Consider the following 18,763-nt stretch of genomic DNA (forward strand, 5'->3'; position numbering starts at 1 on the left):
TCTCCTCCAGCCTCCCTCCTACCCACTCATTCACCCAATGGCCTGCTGAGGAGCAGCTGCTGGGAGCTGCCTACCCTCTGGCAGGAAGAGCTCCCAGAGAGACACCTCTGGACAGAGCCCTCTGCAGCCAGACCGCTAGGCATCGAACATCAGCTCCTAGCCGCTCCCCAAGGGGCTGGGAAAACTCCCTGGCCAAGGTGGGGCTCCCCCAAGGCCCAGAGAAAGGCACTTCCATCCCAACCCTAGGGTCCCTGAGAGCAGAGAAACAGGCAGTATTTACACAGCAGTATTTACACAGGTCTGCTGGCTGGGGGTAAACTAGCAGGAGGCGTTCTGCTTCTAGGGGAGCCAGATACCCCTTTCCTTGTGTGACATTCGGCATCTTAAGAGCCCTAAAGTTGGGGACAATGACCTTCGGCAGAGAGGAGGGGTGGGCAGTCAGAACCTCCGAAGCAGGGCAGGGGTCTGGGCCCCAGAAGAAAGCTGGGGGGAGAGGATCTTCTAAAGCCGCCATGGCAGCCACCAAGCTCTCTTAATACTGCTGGCAAACCATCCTGCCACAGCCCAGACTCTTCCAGAGCAAAGGCCCCGGGCTGGTCCTGGAACCAGGGCCCCCTTGGCTTTGAGTGGACAATCGGCCATCTGTCATGAGGCACACCTCCCTCCCTGCCCCACAACACTGGACTCTCTTCTCTTCAGAGCAGAATCAGGCCCCCCATCTCCAGGCTCGTTCTGCTGGCTGACCAGTTTGACGGCCAAAGTTTGAGTACATATTCTTGAGGGTCCAAGTGCTCCCAGTCTCAGGACCACAAAGAGATGCTGGAAAGGGAAAGGAATTACAAGGCCCAATGAATCTGGCCACATTTACCCACAGAAATGGGTCCCCCCAACTCCTTCCTATCTTCAAGGGGTCCTGGGCTCAGAGCTGCCTATAGAAAAGCATTGAGAGTAGAAGATTCTGAGCTCTGGGGTGTGGCCCCCTTTCCTGCCCCCTCTGAGCAGCTCAGCCACACCAAGTGCCCACCTGCGAGCACCAGTCACTGGCCTTCAAGGTTTTCTCAAGCACTGGGTGAACCAGTTAAACGACTCTTGGCTTTCCTAAACTGGCTTTTTTTTGAAAATCTGGCAGGCAGCTACTGGAGGCCTTCCAACCCACGGCTCAGGCCAACCCTCATAATAAGAAAAATACTACTTTTTATCTGCCTCATTTAGGAGGTTTCTACTTTTTTTTAATCCCCCCTTTGCTGGTTAACTAAATTTCACCTTATATAACCGCTGTAAAATTTTTAAAAATTTCCCCAATTGGTGCCAGCAACTACAGAAAGGGTATGTATGTGCGTAGAGGAGAAATAGAAATCTCCAGAGTGACCAGGAGTTCCAGCGAACTTCGCAAGGAAATAGCACTTCTTAAATGTCCCCTCTCCGGAGAGATTCTGAGAGCAGAAAAGATGAAGTGAAGTTGGGGAGGTTGGGAGGATGGGAAATCACTGGCAAAATCTGTTACTGGCCAAACCGACACAAGTACCTAGAGGTCTGACCTGGGACTCTGGCCAGAGGCCCCCAAAGGCCCGCGTCTTATCTGAACTAGAACAGGCCTTGGGCCAGCTCAGGAGACTCGCTCCGTATACAACCCAGGTACCCAATGCCTTCCCCTCAGCTGGAAGGTTTAGGTGTCTCTAGAAAAGACAAAGACAATGTGAGGAATCCAGGCAGCCAGAAGGCTTCCTTCCGACCGCGCACCCAGAGCGGCCAGGCCACTTCCTGCAGCACTGTCCTCCCCTTAAGACAAAGTCCACTGAGAGGGAGAGACTGGCTTTTGCGAGAGAGACCCTTCAGTTTAACGCCTTTAATTTACACACACACACACAAACCCCTCTACAAAAGCGCTTTCAAGAGGAGGGAAAAAATGGGAACAGACCAAGAACAGCCACAGTCATGTCTCAGGCTAGCTGCCCAAGCTCTGCTTCCTCTAAGGGGACTCTGATTCTGAGAGTGGCTTCTGCAGCTGACCTGTGCTCGGGCTCCTGTCTTTGGAGGCAAAGAGGAAAGGCAAGGAAGACAGCTAGGGCGGCACCAGCACGGGCAGGGACAAGGAACACGGAAGCAGCGGAAGAAGCGGGCAGTTCTCTGGCACAGCGGCTAATGCCCTCGCCCCCCTGCTGTCGGGTAAGCGGACACCTGGGTAAGGAGGACCCGGCTCCAAGGGCCCCAGGGTCCTCCTTACCCAGACGGCCCTCCACCGCAGCCCAGCAAGGTTCTCCCTGACGACGCCAAGCACCCAGGCCTGTGGGGCGAGCCCACTCTGAGGCTGCTTTGTGTTCCCGTGACAGCAGAGACCTCTCCCGTCGCCACGGGACAGAAAGCAGCCTTCACGAGGGTTCTACACGGGTGGGAAATAAACGAGCACAGTCCCTGAGGCCGCGGCTGGGGAGGCTGTCAGCCTGGAGAGAGACTCCTCTCCCTCCCTGGTCCCGGGCGGAGACCAGAAGACAAGGAACGAACACAGCGGAGCTGAGCACAGCGACAGGGAGCCCAGAGCTCAAGGGACCAGATTCAAAGCCTCAGCATCAGTCAGTCCCCAGAGGCAGGAGAGGCTGTCTCTTGGGGAGAAGAGGGGCTTCCTGGACACCAGGGAGGAAATGAAGGGGACGGACACCTGGGGTCAGAGGCAGCTACGGTCAGCAGGCCGCGTGTATCTGAGACAATAGGGAAGCGGCCTGCCAGCCCACAGGAGGAATCTGTTGGCTTCTCAAATGAAGAGATAAAGAGAAATAGCGAGAAGTGTTTTCAGGAGAATCAAGGGGGGCACATGCGAAAGGTTAGTTTCGTAAGAACAATGTGGAATCACCTGGCCCCCCCAGGCTAATGCTGGAGGAAGGAGCAGAGCGGGTCTGAGTAGGCAGGAGCCCAAGGACAGGTGTGTAAGGAGAGGGACCCAGGAGACTTTCATCCACAGGATGGGGGTCATGTGACCCGGGCCTCGGGCCCGGGGAGACCTCTGCGCTTCTCCTAAGCACGGCAGCACCTCTAAGCGACAAGGCGGCCAGGGCCTGCAGCAGGTGCACCGCGTGCAGATCCAGGGCCCGTTCTTGGAGAGGATACAGTTCTCCAGGAACATGTTCTGAGGACCTGACCTAGCACACAGGGATGGAAAGCCCGAGGGCTGCCCGAAGCACAGGATGCAAGGAACACACGAGTGTCTCTCCCCTGCGGAAACGATGCAAAGAAGCCCATGGACGGCCCTCCACCTCTCTGGGGGGCTGTAACTTCCAGAGCACTGACTGTGTGCCAGGCTGCTGTGTGTAATACCTCACTATTCTGACAAAAATCCTATAAGCAAGGTACGGAGATCCCCAATTTTAGGGAGGAGAAAACCCAGGCTCTGCTAACTGAGTACCAGTCTAAGATCACACAGCCAGAAAGTGCGAGACAGGCTCTGAACCCAGAATAGCTGGACTCCCAGCTGTCCCCGTGGCAACCAGGCAGGTGCTGGCACTCATGTCGTCCACAGAGGTGCTGTGGAGGGGATGTGGGTTTCACACGCTCACTGCTGCACTTACTGCTCAGCTCCGAGGCAGCAAGCAGCAAAGCCTCGGTGCAGTGATGAGGTGGCAGGTGAGCATTTTTAACCCCTAAAGGGTGTCCACATGTTGCACTTGCTCTGCACTCTGCAGACCACGGCAGACGCCCCTTCCCCACAGAGAGCTGGCGCTCCCTTTGAGCCCCCTGCCGTCAGCCGTGTGACCAAGGTCTGTCTCCCGACCAGAGGTGTGAGGAACGGAGCAGGCAGAAGAAAGGACCCGGCAGCCTGGGCCACCTAGGAGACTTCCCGCCCCATCCCTGTGCCTTCCTCCCTGTCCCACCCCAACTCCCCCCCCAACCCCCCAGCACAGCAAGGCTCCCAAATAGCAGCTTGCTCACCACCGTGTAGGCACTCCTGCCGAAGGTGGGGTGGCAATGCTGGGCAGAGCCACACGAGATTGGGAAGACCCTGGCTCAGAGCGCCCCCCGCCACTGGCCAAGCCCTTACCATTGTAGGAGAGGCGAGGTTTGCTCAGACACATTATAAAGTGCATTTCCATCTCATCGGAAGCCACAGACTTGGAGCAAATGGGGCACTTGAAACCTGAAAAAGAGGAAACAGAATGAAATGTTTTTTCCAAACCAAGCATATCGATAATGAATGTGGGAACTCTTAAATGACTATGGCCGCATGGATGTGGGGTCAGAGTCAATGTGGGGAATTACAATCAAGACACACTCTACAGGAGTTCTTGCTGTAGCTCAGCAGTAATGAACTCAGCTAGTATCCATGAGAACGCTGGTTTAATCCCTGGCCCAGCTCAGTGGGTTAAGGATCCAGCATTGCTGTGAGCTGTGATGTAGGCTGCAGATGAAGCTTGGATCCTGCGTTGCCAGCGTCTGTCATAGGCCAGCAGCTGCAGCTCCAATTCAACCCCTAGCCTGGGAACTTCCATATGCCATGGGTGGAGCCCTAAAAAGACAAAAGACAAAGACAAAAAAAAAGAAGAAGAAGAAGAAGATACACCCTACAACTGACTGTTCCTTCATTAAGGCAGGCAAAACTTTGTTTTTTATTGCAGCCTCCATCTCCCAATTTCTTACTGGGGTTCACCTCGCTGTGCCCCTAGCTGAAGTTTATCAGAAGCCACAGACAGCTGATTGTTTTCTTTTCAACCCCTTCTCAAGGGGATCCAGTGGGCTGAGGGATAGGCAGGCATCGACTGAATAACCTGTCTTTGACTACTGAAGAGTTTAACACCCTCTGCCTCACAGTCCTCAGCCCATGTGGCCAGAGCCCCTGCGAAGGAATCCCTCTAGTCGTGGGCAACCCCGTGCCTCGCCCGGCACCTTTCCTTCCTGCAGCTCCGCGGCTGTCCATGGAGTGGAGTGGCGGGTGGCCCTCCAGAGCACTCCCAAATGCCACACATGCCTTGCCACATGCCACCAGGAGTAACAGCTGCTTCATAATGACAGGCCACAGACCCTGCAGTCCTGCTCCTGAGGAGGTCGCGGTCTACACCCAAGAACGTTCATGGAACGGTACAGTAGTGAAGATGTGGGTGGAGACTCTTCTGAGTAGAACTCCTCTAAACAAACCTAGTTCTTTGATCTACTTTATTTATTCATTTGTTTGTTTGTTTAGCTTTTTAGGGCCACACCTGCGGCATAGGGAAGTTCCCAGGCTAGGAGTCAAATCAGAGCTGCAGCTGCCAGTCTACACCACGGTCACAGCAACGCAGGATCCGAGCTGCGTCTTGTGACCTATACCACAGCTCATAGCAATGCCGGATCCTTAACCCACTAAGTGGGGACAGGAATCGAACCCTCCTCCTCATGGATAACAGATCCGTTGCCGCTGAGCAACAGTGGGAATTCCCTTTGATCTATTTTTAAAATAATTTTTATTTTTTTAAATTTTATTTTTATTTATTTTTAGCCTTTTTGCCTTTTCTTATGGCTGCTCCCGAGGCATATGGAGATTCCCAGGCTAGGGGTTGAATCGGAGCTGTAGCCACCAGCCTACGCCAGAGCCACAGCAACGAGAGATCCAAGCCTCGTCTGCGACCTACACCACAGCTCATGGCAACGCTGGGTCCTTAACCCACTGAGCAAGGCCAGGAATCAAACCCACAGCCTCAAGGTTCCTAGTCGGATTCATTAACCACTGCGCCACGACGGGATCTCCTAAAATAATTTTTAAAAACCCTACTTTTTTGAATACAGACCCACTATTTCCAATTTCCCCATTTTGCTTTTATTAAAAATTATTTTCAAATGGATTGCTTCTTTTCCATTCTGCTAAAAAAATCCAACACCACTGAAAAGTTATTCATTTCTCCACATCAAATTTTACACATCACAGCTTCTCCCTTTTGTGACCATAACCCCTGCTTCCTCAGCCTGGAATTCCTAGGTCAAATACAGCCCATCTAAATACTGCTGTCAGGGTTTGACTCTTCAGCTAATTTTCCGTCAGAACATCCTACGCGCAGTTTCCCCGGGTGCTGGTCACATCCACCAGCAACATCTACTGAGGTGTAAACGAGGTGAGGGGTCATGAGGCCAGAGTTCATGTTTGCCTTCAGCTGCTCCAGGAGAAGAGGCGGCCACACCTTCGCCAGCGTCCTTCCCAAAGGGCCCCGCTCACTCTGGTTGGAAAGCCCTCAACTATGACAGCTGGTGATGCCGAGAGAGGAAGCAAGGCGGCCCCCTCGTTCCCACGCAGGGCACAAGCACTCTGCAGGAAGTCTTCTCCAACCCTCGTCTCTTCGGGGGGGCGGGGGGGCAATGCTCTGAGCTACAGAACTAGACGGAAAATCCAGGGTCTGGCTCACTCGGGGCAAAGTGAATGGACCTCATACTCCGTGGCACAGTCCCCATCCCCCCAACTCCTTCCTCAAAGATCTCTAGCACCTCGGTGTCCAAACTTAAAAAAGTCTTGGAAGTACACCAACCCAAGGATCCTGGCCAACCTTTGGGGAAAGGCTGCATTTTCTGATCTCTGGGTGGTGATGAGTCCACTAAGGACAAAACCAGAAGATGGAAAAGAAGCATGCCTGGAGAGGGTCCGCCCCCAGTTTCCTAGCCAGGTGAGTAATGAACTTGAATCTGGGGGAATGAGGATACTCTTCACAGCTAACCCAAGTCCCTCTGTACCCCGGAATCTGCCGTCGTGCCTGTGCCCCGCGAACGAACCAATACTCAGATGAAGTAACACTCCACGGAACGACCAGCCACGGGGAGATTGCCTCATTCTCCTCAGAGATGTGTTCACCTTTTATTCTGACTCAAAAGACCAAGGTTTTCACAGCACTTTAAGCGACTACCGCATGCTTCCACCGTGAACCTGCTAAGACAGCACCGTGTCTGCAGTGACCCTGACGCAGTCACTGGAAGGTGTTAAAGTGATTTCTTACCAAAGAAAAGCCCTTCACCTAGTACATGACTCACTTTTCTGTTAACTTAGAGCAGAGTCATGGTTATTACCACGACAGCATCACTCAAGCCCATGCATCCCAACGTGATTGCTTAAGTACAAGAGAGGGGTCGAGTTACGGCAACAGTGCTGGGAAGAAGGACGCCCCACAAGAAGGTCTACAGACATTTATGTCCTAGGAAAAAACAAACTGACCCAGGTCTAGACTGGTCCCCCTTTGAACAGATAAAGAAAGAGACCCCAGTGAGGCCATCAAACAGCTAGGAGGCAGAGCTGAGACTGGCATCAGATTTCTCAGCTTCCAACCTAAAGTCCTTTCTATGAGGGAAGAAAGAATTGACTACAAGTATGACGTGATTTTATAATAAGAGCTATATATTCGGCCTTTGTCCCATTTCTGGCACAGAGCTCCTAAAACCACTGAAGCTCTCTAACATAATAAGACCAAAAATAGTTAGGAAGTTCCCTTGTGGTGCATCGGGTTAAGGACCTGGTGCAGTTCATAATGGCCTGGGAACTTCCATATGCTGTGGGTGTAGCCGATAAAACAAAACAAAAAAAGACCAAAAATATTTGGTCTTTTGTCATCACTTCCTGAAACAGCTCCAGAGCCAAAGGCAAGAGTGAAAGTAGTGCCTTGTTACTCATAACCAGCCCCTTTCTACCACATCAGAGTTTATGTTAATGAGGTGGCTTCTGGAAAGCCCCTAGGTGTCCTAAGGATGGGGGCTGATTGTCAAGGGAACCAATTATGTGACCAGAGAACTGGACCCTTCAGCCCCACCCTCCACCTGGAGGCTGGATCAAGCGCCAGTGGTCAGCAATTTAATCAATCAGCCTAGGTAATGAAGTCCCTGGAGCCCCCGAAAGGACAGGCTTGGTGGACACAGGAAAACCTGAGGAGAGTGGTGTGTCTGGGGACACAATGGCCCAGAGCCCCTCCCCAAGCCTTGCTCTATGCATCTCTCCCCTCTGACTGTTCCTGAGAGATATCCTTTTATAATCAATCATTCACCTAATGAGCAGAATGTTCCTCTGAGTTCTGGGAATCACTCTAGCAAATTAAAAAATGTGAGAAGGGGAGTTCCCGTCGTGGTGCAGTGGTTAACGAATCCGACTAGGAACCATGAGGTTGCGGGTTCGGTCCCTGCCCTTGCTCAGTGGGTTAACGATCCGGCGTTGCCGTGAGCTGTGGTGTAGGTTGCAGACGCGGCTCGGATCCTGCGTTGCTGTGGCTCTGGCGTAGGCCGGTGGCTACAGCTCCGATTCGACCCCTAGCCTGGGAACCTCCATATGCCGCGGGAGCGGCCCAAAAAATAGCAAAAAAAAAAAAAAGTGAGAAGGGGGCTTTGGGAACCTCCAATTAACAGCCAGTTGGGCAGAAGCAGAGGTGACAACCGGGCTTGAGACTGGCTTCTGAAGGGGGGGCAGTCCTGTGGGACTGAGTCCTTCGCCTGTCGGATTTGATACTGTTCCCGGATGGATACTATCAGAATTAAGTTAACTGCTGGTGCTGTTGGAAGACACACCTTGAAAGAGGGTTTTAAGAGGTGGGCTGGGAAATATGTCTTGGAGGAAGTGCCAGAATAGTAGGGAGAGACCTACCTTCTAACAGAAGCAGGGTCTGTACCACCTGCATCACCTACTTCTGCATGCGTGTGTGCATGTGTGTGTAAGTCTCAAAAAAAAAAAAATAACTCATGATCTGGTGTGTGTGTGTGGCTCAAAAAAATAACTCGAGGTCTGTCATGTGAGCGGGAAAGCCCAAGATGACCTGGGTTTTCCAGCTCCAGGACCTTGGCAAGTTATCTGCTCTCCTGGCCCCAGTTCCTCATCTGAAAAAAAGAGACATTTACCCTCCTCTTGAGGATCAAATGCGATAAGAAACCTGAATGCATATGCTAAAAAGCCAGAGAATGTTTGATGGTACCATCCTCCTCAAGCCTGGCTGTGCTTAACAAGGAGGAGGGAGGGAACAGGGCTGGAGAAGGGGTTTAGGGCGTGGGGTGGGACAGAAGCGGTGGATCAGCAGGGCACCTTGGCCCCCATCCTGGCTGGTACCACCTCCATTTCCTCGAAACCTTGGGGCACCGTGAATGGCACTTTCTGTACAGCGGACATGGAACAACAGTACCTGGCTCACCTCTAGGCACCTGCTTCTGTACATGGTGAAAAGTAACAGCTCACATTTACATTGCTATGGGCAGCCGCTGGGCTTTAGATGTCTTCCCACGAACCAAAACATGAGGTGGGCACTGACTATGCTGAGTTGAGTCTATGTTGCAGAAGAGGACACCCGGGGAGAGGTCACCTGCCCCAGGGAACAGCCAGAGCTCCAGAGCTGACCCACCACAGCCAGGAAGTCTGACCACCCTGGGAGCATCCTGTTCCCCAAGCTGTGGGACAGGCTGACTAGCAGGAGGCAGCAAATGGGAAAGGACATAAAATGCTACAGATACAAGGAGGTACCAGTCACCTCAAACCTTCCACAGTGTCTGAGCAATTTCTCCTGAAGCAGCCACGGTCCTGGATAAGCCCATAAACTCTGATATCTGATCATTTCTTCCTGGGAATTCTGTTAGTAAGGCGGGACAGCGTTCTGCCTCCCACTGGCACTGAGCCTGCCGCACTGGTTGTAGGTCGATGAGTTTGCAAGTTACCTTTGCAAGTTTTCAAGTGGAAAATAAAGGACAAAAAGTAAAAGGGATGGAAAAATAAGGAGAGCCACACGGAAAAAACTACCGTCCCCACCTTCTGAGCCCAAAGATCATCCAATGATCGAGATGGATGCTACCAGCCAGATCTTTTCTTGTAATCATCTGGTTAATCATTCAGCACCAACAGGCCTACAGAATGATGTCTACTGTGATCTTCATGAGCTCTTTGAAGGTTTAAAACATCTAGGAAGAATTTTGATACTATTTTGGGAAAAAGTCCCAACGGAATTAAAACCACCCCTGCAAAGATCAAACAGCGGTCCACGAAGTCATCCAACTGACATGCTCTTTGTCAGGTTTCATGAGATGTCCGTTGGCATTCAGGAAATACAGATAAGAGATGCTTTCTTTTTCTCTGTGAGGAAGCAAGCTACAGGTTGAGTCTTTGGGACACTCCCCAACTGTGCTAAGACCAGACCGCCCATCCCGCCTGGGAGCCAGGTGAGCAGGTGGCACGTGCACCAAGCTGCCTGTCTTGCTCCTGTCTCATCGCCTTTCAGAGGGAGCCCTGGCCCGGGTTGTATCTTTAACATTTGACAGAGGGAAGGAAGGCATCGGCTAGCTCAGGCCTGCAAGCCAAGTCCGACACTGGTTCCCCCAAGCCCTTGTCGGCCCCCGTGAGGCTGTGGGAGAGGTGGGGAAGCTACCTGGTTCCTAGTCCTTTTCCACCAGCCTCTCAAAATGAGGGAGGAACAGAGGACAGAGCACCAAGGGGAATGTGACCCATGCTGGGTGGGCTCTCCCAAGCATGTGCTACTGCAGACTTCCCCGACCCCCAATCTAGGAGAGGGAGGTCCTAACGGAGACCTCGCGTCCCTTCCTCCTCTCACCATCTGACCAGTCCGGGGTTATGTGGCCAGAAGGGCCTACACGCACCCCCTGACCCATGGCCTTGACCTTGCTACTGCCAGGCCAAAGGGAAGTGGTGGCAGGGTAATAAGCAGGTGAGCCAGCAGAGACCCAGGAATACACACGTGGTCCTGGGCATCAAGCATCTGCCTGGGTTGGATTAATGAGGCCCCTCGGACTTGATCCAGATTCTCCCATTGGACAGAGCAGCCGAGAAAAGGACGGGGCCACCGGCTCAGGTTCTAGCTCTCTCAGTTCTCCACAGCATTTATCGTGCAATTCAAATTAAAGATTTTCTTTTTCCAAAACTGCGACCTTCTCCTTTAAGACCTGGTTTCTTGGGCAGGACGTGTGCTCTGCACGTTGCCCCAGTTCCCTCCTGGACCCTCCCTCCTATGCTGATGCCCTATTTTAGCCCTGCCCCAGTTCTGCCTGTCTCTGGGATCACCTAAAGGGAGACGAGTCAAAAGAAGCAAGCAGGGTAAAGGAAGGCCCGCCACACACGCAGACCTCGGTCCCTGAGCGGTGCTGATGGACCCCCTCAAAGTGAGGGGCTCTGGGAGTCCCGCCCCACACTCCATCCCTGTCGTCCAGCTCCTGGTTTCCAGCCCAGATTTTTCCCTCTCACATGCTTGTGGAGCTTAATGTCTGTTAAAGGATACTTGACTACATGACCTTTTTTTTTTTTGCTTTTCAGGGCAGCACCTGCGGCATATGGAGGTTCCCGGGGTAGGGGTCAAATCGGAGCTGTAGCTGCCGGCCTATGCCACAGCCTACGCCACAGCCACAGCAATGCAAGATCCAAGCCAATCTGCGACCTACACCACAGGTCAGGGCAACGCCAGATCCTTAACGGAGTGAGGGAGGCCAGCGATCAAACCTGCGTCCTCATGGATGCTAGCCAGAGTCGTCAACCGCCGAGTCATGACGGGAACTCCCTTCTTTCCATTTCTACACTGAAGAAATGTGTCCCCAGGAGCAGAGGCTGTAAGTATCACGATCTTCTCTCTCTCTCCCTCCCTCCATCAAAGAAATAACTGGAAACCAATGCACAATTTATCAGCTGCTGATGTGTGGATCAGTTTCTCCTGGAGAACACTCTGGAAAGGCCCACCAGTTCTGACTGTGGCTTCTTTTAACGCCTCTTCTGGACACGGCCTCTAGATTCTTTTCTAGAGGCCTATTGCCCCGGGAGCCAATAAAATTCTCACAAACAGACATTAGGAGAGAGCCACACTGATACTTAAAACCAACTTGATATACAACTTAAGGTGTGTCTGTGTGTGCACCTAACGCAATCTGTTGTGTTGGTTAACTTCATTTGTCAGCTTGACTGGGTGTGCAGATATCTGGTTAAACAGTATTTCTCAGTGCGTCTGTCCAGATGTCTCTGCGTGAGATTAACGTTTAATTGGTAGACTGAGTAAAGCGGCTTGCCCTCCCCAGGTGGCTGGGTATCAGCCAGTCCATGGAAGACCTGAAGGCAAGAAAAAGGTGGTGGAAGGAAGACAGGGAGCTCGCCGGCCATCTGATCAAGGGTCTTCTCCTACCCTTGGACCAGGATTGTACCCCACTGGTTTCCTCCTGCTCCTCAGGCCTTTAGACTAGAACCAAAGCTGGTGTGCTCTCCTGGATCTTGAGCTTGCACGACACTGATCACAGGACTTCTCAGCTACTATAAGTGCACAGGCCAATTCCGCACAATAAACGTATTAATACATATATGTGTATGTATGTACATACATATCCTACTGGTTCTGCTTCTCTGGAAAACTTTAATATATTTATATTTATTAAAATGCCATATATTAAAAAGTTAAAAGACTGACAATGACAAATGTTGGTGAAAATGTGGAGCAACTGGAACTCTGATATTGCTGGACAGAATGTAAAAAGACACAGTCCCTTTGAGAAAAGGTCTGGTAGTTTGTTGTAAGACAAAACATACATGGACCCTAACCCAAGCAATTCCTCATTTCAATATTTACCTAAAAGAAACTAAGACATATGTCTACAAAGAGTTCTTTTTTTGTCTTTTTTTGCCTTTTCTAGGGCTACTCCCTTGGCATATGGAGGTTCCCAGGCTAGGGGTCGAATCGGAGCTGTAGCCGCCCGCCTACACCACAGCCACAGCAGCACAGGATCTGAGCCGCGTCTGCGACCTACACCACAGCTCACGGCAACGCCGGATCCTCAACCCAATGAGCAAGGCCTGGGACCGAACCCGCAACCTCATGGTTCGCCAACCACTGCACCACGACGGGAACTCCTACAAATAGATATTTTATCAGAATGTTCATCACAGCTTTATTCTTAACAAGCAAAACCCAGAAACAACCCAACTGATCATCAACAGAATGGACAAATAAACTACAGTATAATCACAGAATGCAACAGAATACTACCTAGCAATAAAAAGCACTGAACTCTCAATATATGCAACAGGGATGAATATTAAAAACATGCTGAGTGGAGTTCCCATCGTGACCCAGCAGGTTAAGAATCTGACACAATCTCCATGAGGATGCAGGTTTGATCCCCTGGCTTTACTCAGTGGCTTAAGAATCTGGCAGAGCCACAAGCCAGGTCACAGATGTGGCTAGGATCCTGTGTTGCTGTGGCTGTGGCATAAGCCAGAGCTGCAGCCCCAATTTGACCCCTGGCCTGGAACTTCCATATGCCACAAGTGTGGCTGTAAAAAGAAGAAGGAAAAAACAAACAAACAAAAAAAAAACATGCTGAGTGAAGGACCCAAAAGAGCATACACATTTGGAACTGTATGAAGTTCTAGAACAGGGAAAACTAATCCATGGTGGAAAAAAAATCACAACGATGGCTGTCTCTAGCGGGGAGCAGTGGGGCAGAGACTGACTGAAAAGGGGGTGATGAAAATGTTCTGTGTCATGGGGGTCCGAGTTACACACATGCCTGCATTTGCCAACATTGAGTGAATATACACTTAAGATTTGAGATTTCTTGTATGTTTTACCTCAACCAGAAAAACAGTTAATGAGAGAGAGGCTGAAGCAGTTAGAGGGGAGGTCCTAATGCTCTCAGGAGAACGAGCTGCATCAGAAAGGAAGATGCTTACTGAGTCCAACTTCTTTCAACTTTTCTGTCTACTTGAAGTTTTCATAATGTAACAGTGGGGAAAGTGTAGGCAGTGACTGTACACGAACTTAGCTACAGAGGTCAGGGAAGGTCCCTCTGAGGCGGCGACCTCCGTGTGTTAGAAGGACACCACAGGCCAAGTGTCACTGGGCACGGGAAGTATTCGGGGAGCAGGTGATGGGAGACGCGCTCTCTGACTCCCTGTCTGTGCTCAAATACCTTCGTCTCATTCGGACAGGCGAGTGGCTACCTTGCCTGAGTACAGGATCACACCCACACCCACCCCAGCCTTAGCAAGGTATAACTGATAAATAAGATCTAATATATTGAAAGCACACCATGGTGTCGGACATACACATACACTGTGAAAGGACATTTCCATCACCTCACTTACTTACTTTTGGGGGCGGGGGGAGAATGCTTAAGATCCTCGCACACTACCGATTATGTAATACAGGATTTTACTATGTCGGGCCTCATGTTCAGGTCTTTAACCATTCTGAGTTGATTTTTGCATATGGTGGAAGATAGGAGTCCGGTGTCATTCCTCGGCATGTGGATAACCAGTGTTCCTAACACTATTTATTGAAGACTATTGTGTTTTCTTGGGCCTCTGTCAAAAATTGACAAAATATGCATGAGTTTGTTTCTGAGTTGTAACCAACTTATTCTATTCAGAATGAACTCAATTCTGCTCCACTGGTCTATATATCTACTTTTAAGCCAATATCACATGGTTTTGATGGTGATAACTCTGTAACATAGTTTGAAATTAGGAACTGTGACGCCTCCAGCTTTCTGCATCTTTCTCTAGATTACTTCAGCTATTCAAGATCTTCGGTGGTTCCATATGAATTTTAGGACTGTTATTTCTATTTCTCTGGAAAATGCCACTGGAATTGTGAGAGGGATTGTATGTAATTTGTAGATCACTTTGGGTAGTATGGAAATTTTAACAATATTAATTCTTCCAATTCATGAACACAGATTATCTTTACATTTGTGTCTTCTCTGATTTCTTTCTTCAATGTCTTAAAGTTTTCAGTGTACCTTTCACCCCCTTGGTTAAATTTATTCCCAGGTATTTTCTTTTTTGCTTTTTAGGGCCACATCTGCAGCATATGGAATTTCCCAGGCTAGGGGCTGAATGAGAGCTGAAGCTGCTGACCTACACCACAGCCACAGCAACGCTGGATCCGCAACCCACTAAGTGAGGCCAGGGATCGAACCTGAATCCTCATGGGTTCTAGTCGGGTTCATAAGCCACTGAGCCACAATGGGAACTCCCTGTTTTCAATTAATTCCTCTTCCAGATATTTCGCTGACTTTACTAAACTTGTTTATTAGTTCTAACAATTTTTGGAGAAGCCTAAGGTATTCTATATAATATCACGTCACTTGATAATTTATTTACTTTTTCTTTTCTGATTTCTGGTGTGTTTTCTTTCTTTTCTTGCCTAATTGCACTGGTTAGGACTTCCAGTACTATGTTAGACAAAAGTTTGCCGGAGCATAGGATTCTTGAGTTGCCTTTCTTTTTCCCCTCAGTCATGTGTAGCTAAAATTCTACCATCTTCTAGCTTCTTGGTACTGCAAATAGAAAATGTGATTGAAAACAATCAGTGTGGTTGGTTTTTCCTTTGTAAAAATATGTTCCTTTGGCCTGAAAAGTTCAGACAATTTTTTCTCTTTTTTTTTCTTTTTACAGCCACGCCTGCAGCATATAGAAGTTCCCAGGCCAGGGGTCAAATCGGAGCTGCAGCAGGCGGCCTACGCGACAGCCATGGCAACACCAGATCTGAGCCACATCTGCGACCTATGCCACAGCTCACAGCAACACCAAATCCTTAACACACTGAGCGAAGCCAGGGATCCACCTGCATCCTCAGAGAGACAGTATTGGGTTCTTATTTTTTTTTTCTTTTTTTTTGTCTTTTCTAGGGCCGCACTCGGGGCATATGGAGATTCCCAGGCTAGGGGTCTAATCGGAGCTGTAGCCACTGGCCTACGCCAGAGCCACAGCAACGCCAGATGGGAGCCGCGTCTGTGACCGACACCATAGCTCACGGCAATGCCGGATCCTTAACCCACTGAACGAGGCCAGGGATCAAACCCGCAACCTCATGGTTCCTAGTAGGATTGTTAACCACTGAGCCACGACGGAACTCCCAGTATTGGGTTCTTAACCTGCTGAACCACAACAGGAGCTCCTAGAAGATTTTTCTTTGTATCCTAAGAGTTAAGAAATTTTACTGAGACCTATCTTAGTTATTTCCTCTAGTGCTAAGTCAGGAGTGCCATTCATCAAATATTTCCGGCTTTGCTCCTTCTGGCTATATGGTAGGACCCCACTTGCCTCCCTCTGAAGTTAAAGGTGGGTTTGTGATTTGGCCAGTAAAACAGGAGCAGAAGTGATGATGCACATTTGAGCCAACTTTAAGCACTAGTTTATGATTCACCACATTCCCTGCCCTGCTGCACTGAGACAAAGCCTCTATTACCTTTTGTTCCTGAATAAAAGGTAATCAGCAAAGCCCCCTCCTCCCAGACATGGACTGGGTACTGCATCACAGGGGAAAAATAAAGTTGTTGAGTTAAACTACAGAGCTTACAGGATTGTCTGCTATCACACTGCAACCTAGTTCTAGCCTGCCCTGACTGAAATACACTTCCTTTATCTTTTTCTCCTATCGCTGGTACGTCAAGCATCTTGGTTGCATATTCTGGGTCTCTGGTCTCTTCCTGCATAACCTCCCTGTCTTAGCATTTGCCCGGAAGCTTGGCCTTTCTGGCTCCTCTAGGCCCCATCGGCCTCCGCTTGCTGGAAGAGGTCAATGGTTGGCATCCTGGTCACACCTTCCTAGAATCCTCTCTGCCTGGATATCCATATCCCCCTCTTGCCTAACACTGTAAATCAAATATACTTTAAATTTTTTAAAAAAGAAAAGGGAAAAAAAAAAAAACAACAACCTAGTGCCTGACCTGTAAAAAAAAATACATTCTCTTTGGTGTGTCTGTGTGTGTGTTTTGCTGCACTTGTGGCAAGTGGAAGTTTCCAGACCAGGGATCAAACCTGCACCACAGCACTGACCCAAGCTGCTGGAGTGATAATGCTGGATCCTTAATCCACTGAGCCACAAGGGAACTCTACAATATACACTCTCTTTGTATCAGCAACAATCCGCATACTTGTCGTTTTCTAAGTCTATGCATTCTATAGTGATAATACACTGTGCTTAGCTATTTTTTCCTGTGGGCGTTTGGATTCCCAACTTTTACCTAGTATAAAGATTCTCTCAGTAGTTATCTCCATTCTCTACTCCAAGTATGGTAGATTCCACACCCAAACAAATTTTTGCTATTTCTGGATTGTAGGCTGACCGGTTTGGAAGAAAGAAAACTACATGAGGAGTCAGAAGAAACAGCTCTCCTGATCACTCACCAGGCGGCCTCAGCGCATGTGCCTCGTGTCCTGCCTCCTGTCCACCGTGGCTGTAACATCCAACCACAGGTGGAGGTGAGAGTCATCTCTGCAGAGCAAAGCCACGTGAGATGCGAGGTGGCCACTTCACTCGGCGGCACTGAATGGAACTTAAATGTACTGAGGCTTGCTGGTAAATGTGCCTATTTGGGGAAATTTACAAATTCTTCAGGCAAAGAAATGAAAAATGAGCTGACCCTACATCATGCATTTTGTGGACTTGAGGGTGCCCTCAAGTTTTTATTTTTTCAGGGCCGCATCCAAGGCATACTGAAGTTCCCAGGCTAGGGGTCGAATTGGAGCTATAGCTGAGGCCACAGACACAGCAACGCAGGATCCGAGCTGCACCTTCAACCTACGCCACAGCTCACGGCAATGCCAGATCCTTAACCCGCTGAGCGAGGCCAGGGATAAACCCTGAATCCTCATGGATACTAGCTGGGTTCATTAATGCTGAGCCACACGGGAACTCCGATGCCCTCAATGTTAAGAGGCACCATTACAAACGTCTGAGAGAGATAAAAGCTGCCAATTATCATTTTAACATGTGACTCTATGACACACTGGGATTTTATAGTTGTTAAATTGTGAAATGTATGTGCCTTATAATGAATACATGAAAAATACACATGTACATATTTTTCAAATATACAGACTGAATCCCAATCACAGCCTCAATGCATTTATTCCTATTCCTTTACTATCAATGAGAAGAGGCTCAATGAAGCCAGGGGCAGTGGGGATTTTACTATCAACGAGAACAGGCTCAATGAAGCCGGGGCAGTGGGGATGAGGGGAAGAGCTGACGCCACGCTTGGGGACATGTGCCTGATGACATCACACCCGCTCGCAGCCAGGGCAAGTCTGGGCTGCGATCCTGCCAGGTAGAGCCCAACGGCGTTCCGGCCGTGGGAAGAATGGGAAGTGCAGCCACAAACGGGCCTGTTCCCCTTGACCCTCTAACCCCTTTCGTCCAGAGGGTCCCCGGAAGGACTGTTTAGGGGATGGACTATGGGGCGGGGCGGGGGAGGGGCAGGTGAGGGATATGAGAGTCTGATGACCCCAGCCTGAGCAGGTACAAATACAAAAAAGATGAAAGCCTCAGTGTGAGTGTGATCCAGTTTCCAACTACTGATCAGAAAACATGAACGTCAAATTACTGCCACATGGCTACCATGCTTGGGCAAGTTTAGGGGCATCCAGTCACAATGCAGAATGTATGGGTACAGTCTCCAGATGAACAGTTGGCTTTTATGCTGGAGGTGCCTTCATTAAACGATAGCCCATCTGTTAAAAGAGGAAGACTGGCTAGGACGCAAAGGGCCAGGCCAGAGTGTCTTTCAGTGCTCGGGTATTAGGGATCACCTACAAGCAAGGCAGGAGGACAGACGGGTCTGGCCAGGAAATGCCTAGTTATGTAGCTGATACCATGCTTTCCTCTCCAAGGCTGTCCGACCTTCCTTCCAATCCCAACACCCCACATGCCCGTGTGCCTCCCCCCACCGGCCCACACCCACAGCTGCTGCTGGAGGGGGTTTTCTGGTGTTTGGGCAATGCCAGGGAACATCTCAGTAGGCAGAACTCCCCAGTCTTTTCCTCACAAACTCAACAGCATCAAGGGGGGTCCAAGGACCACCTCCTCTC

General features: G+C 50.0%; 1 protein-coding gene across 4 annotated transcripts in view; it reads right to left on the reverse strand.

The window, feature by feature from the left end:
• ZNRF1 (zinc and ring finger 1) overlaps nucleotides 1-18,763 on the reverse strand; it is a 113,501-nt gene that overhangs the window by 9,812 nt on the left and 84,926 nt on the right. For all 4 annotated transcript variants that reach the window (XM_047793802.1, XM_047793804.1, XM_047793803.1 and 1 more), the window contains exon 2: nucleotides 4,031-4,126. In XM_047793802.1, the coding sequence (XP_047649758.1) occupies nucleotides 4,031-4,126 (96 nt within the window). The remainder of the gene's footprint in view (nucleotides 1-4,030; nucleotides 4,127-18,763) is intronic.

The sequence above is a fragment of the Phacochoerus africanus genome, chromosome 8 (assembly GCF_016906955.1).
Source record: "Phacochoerus africanus isolate WHEZ1 chromosome 8, ROS_Pafr_v1, whole genome shotgun sequence".
In the NCBI taxonomy this organism is placed as follows: domain Eukaryota; kingdom Metazoa; phylum Chordata; class Mammalia; order Artiodactyla; family Suidae; genus Phacochoerus; species Phacochoerus africanus.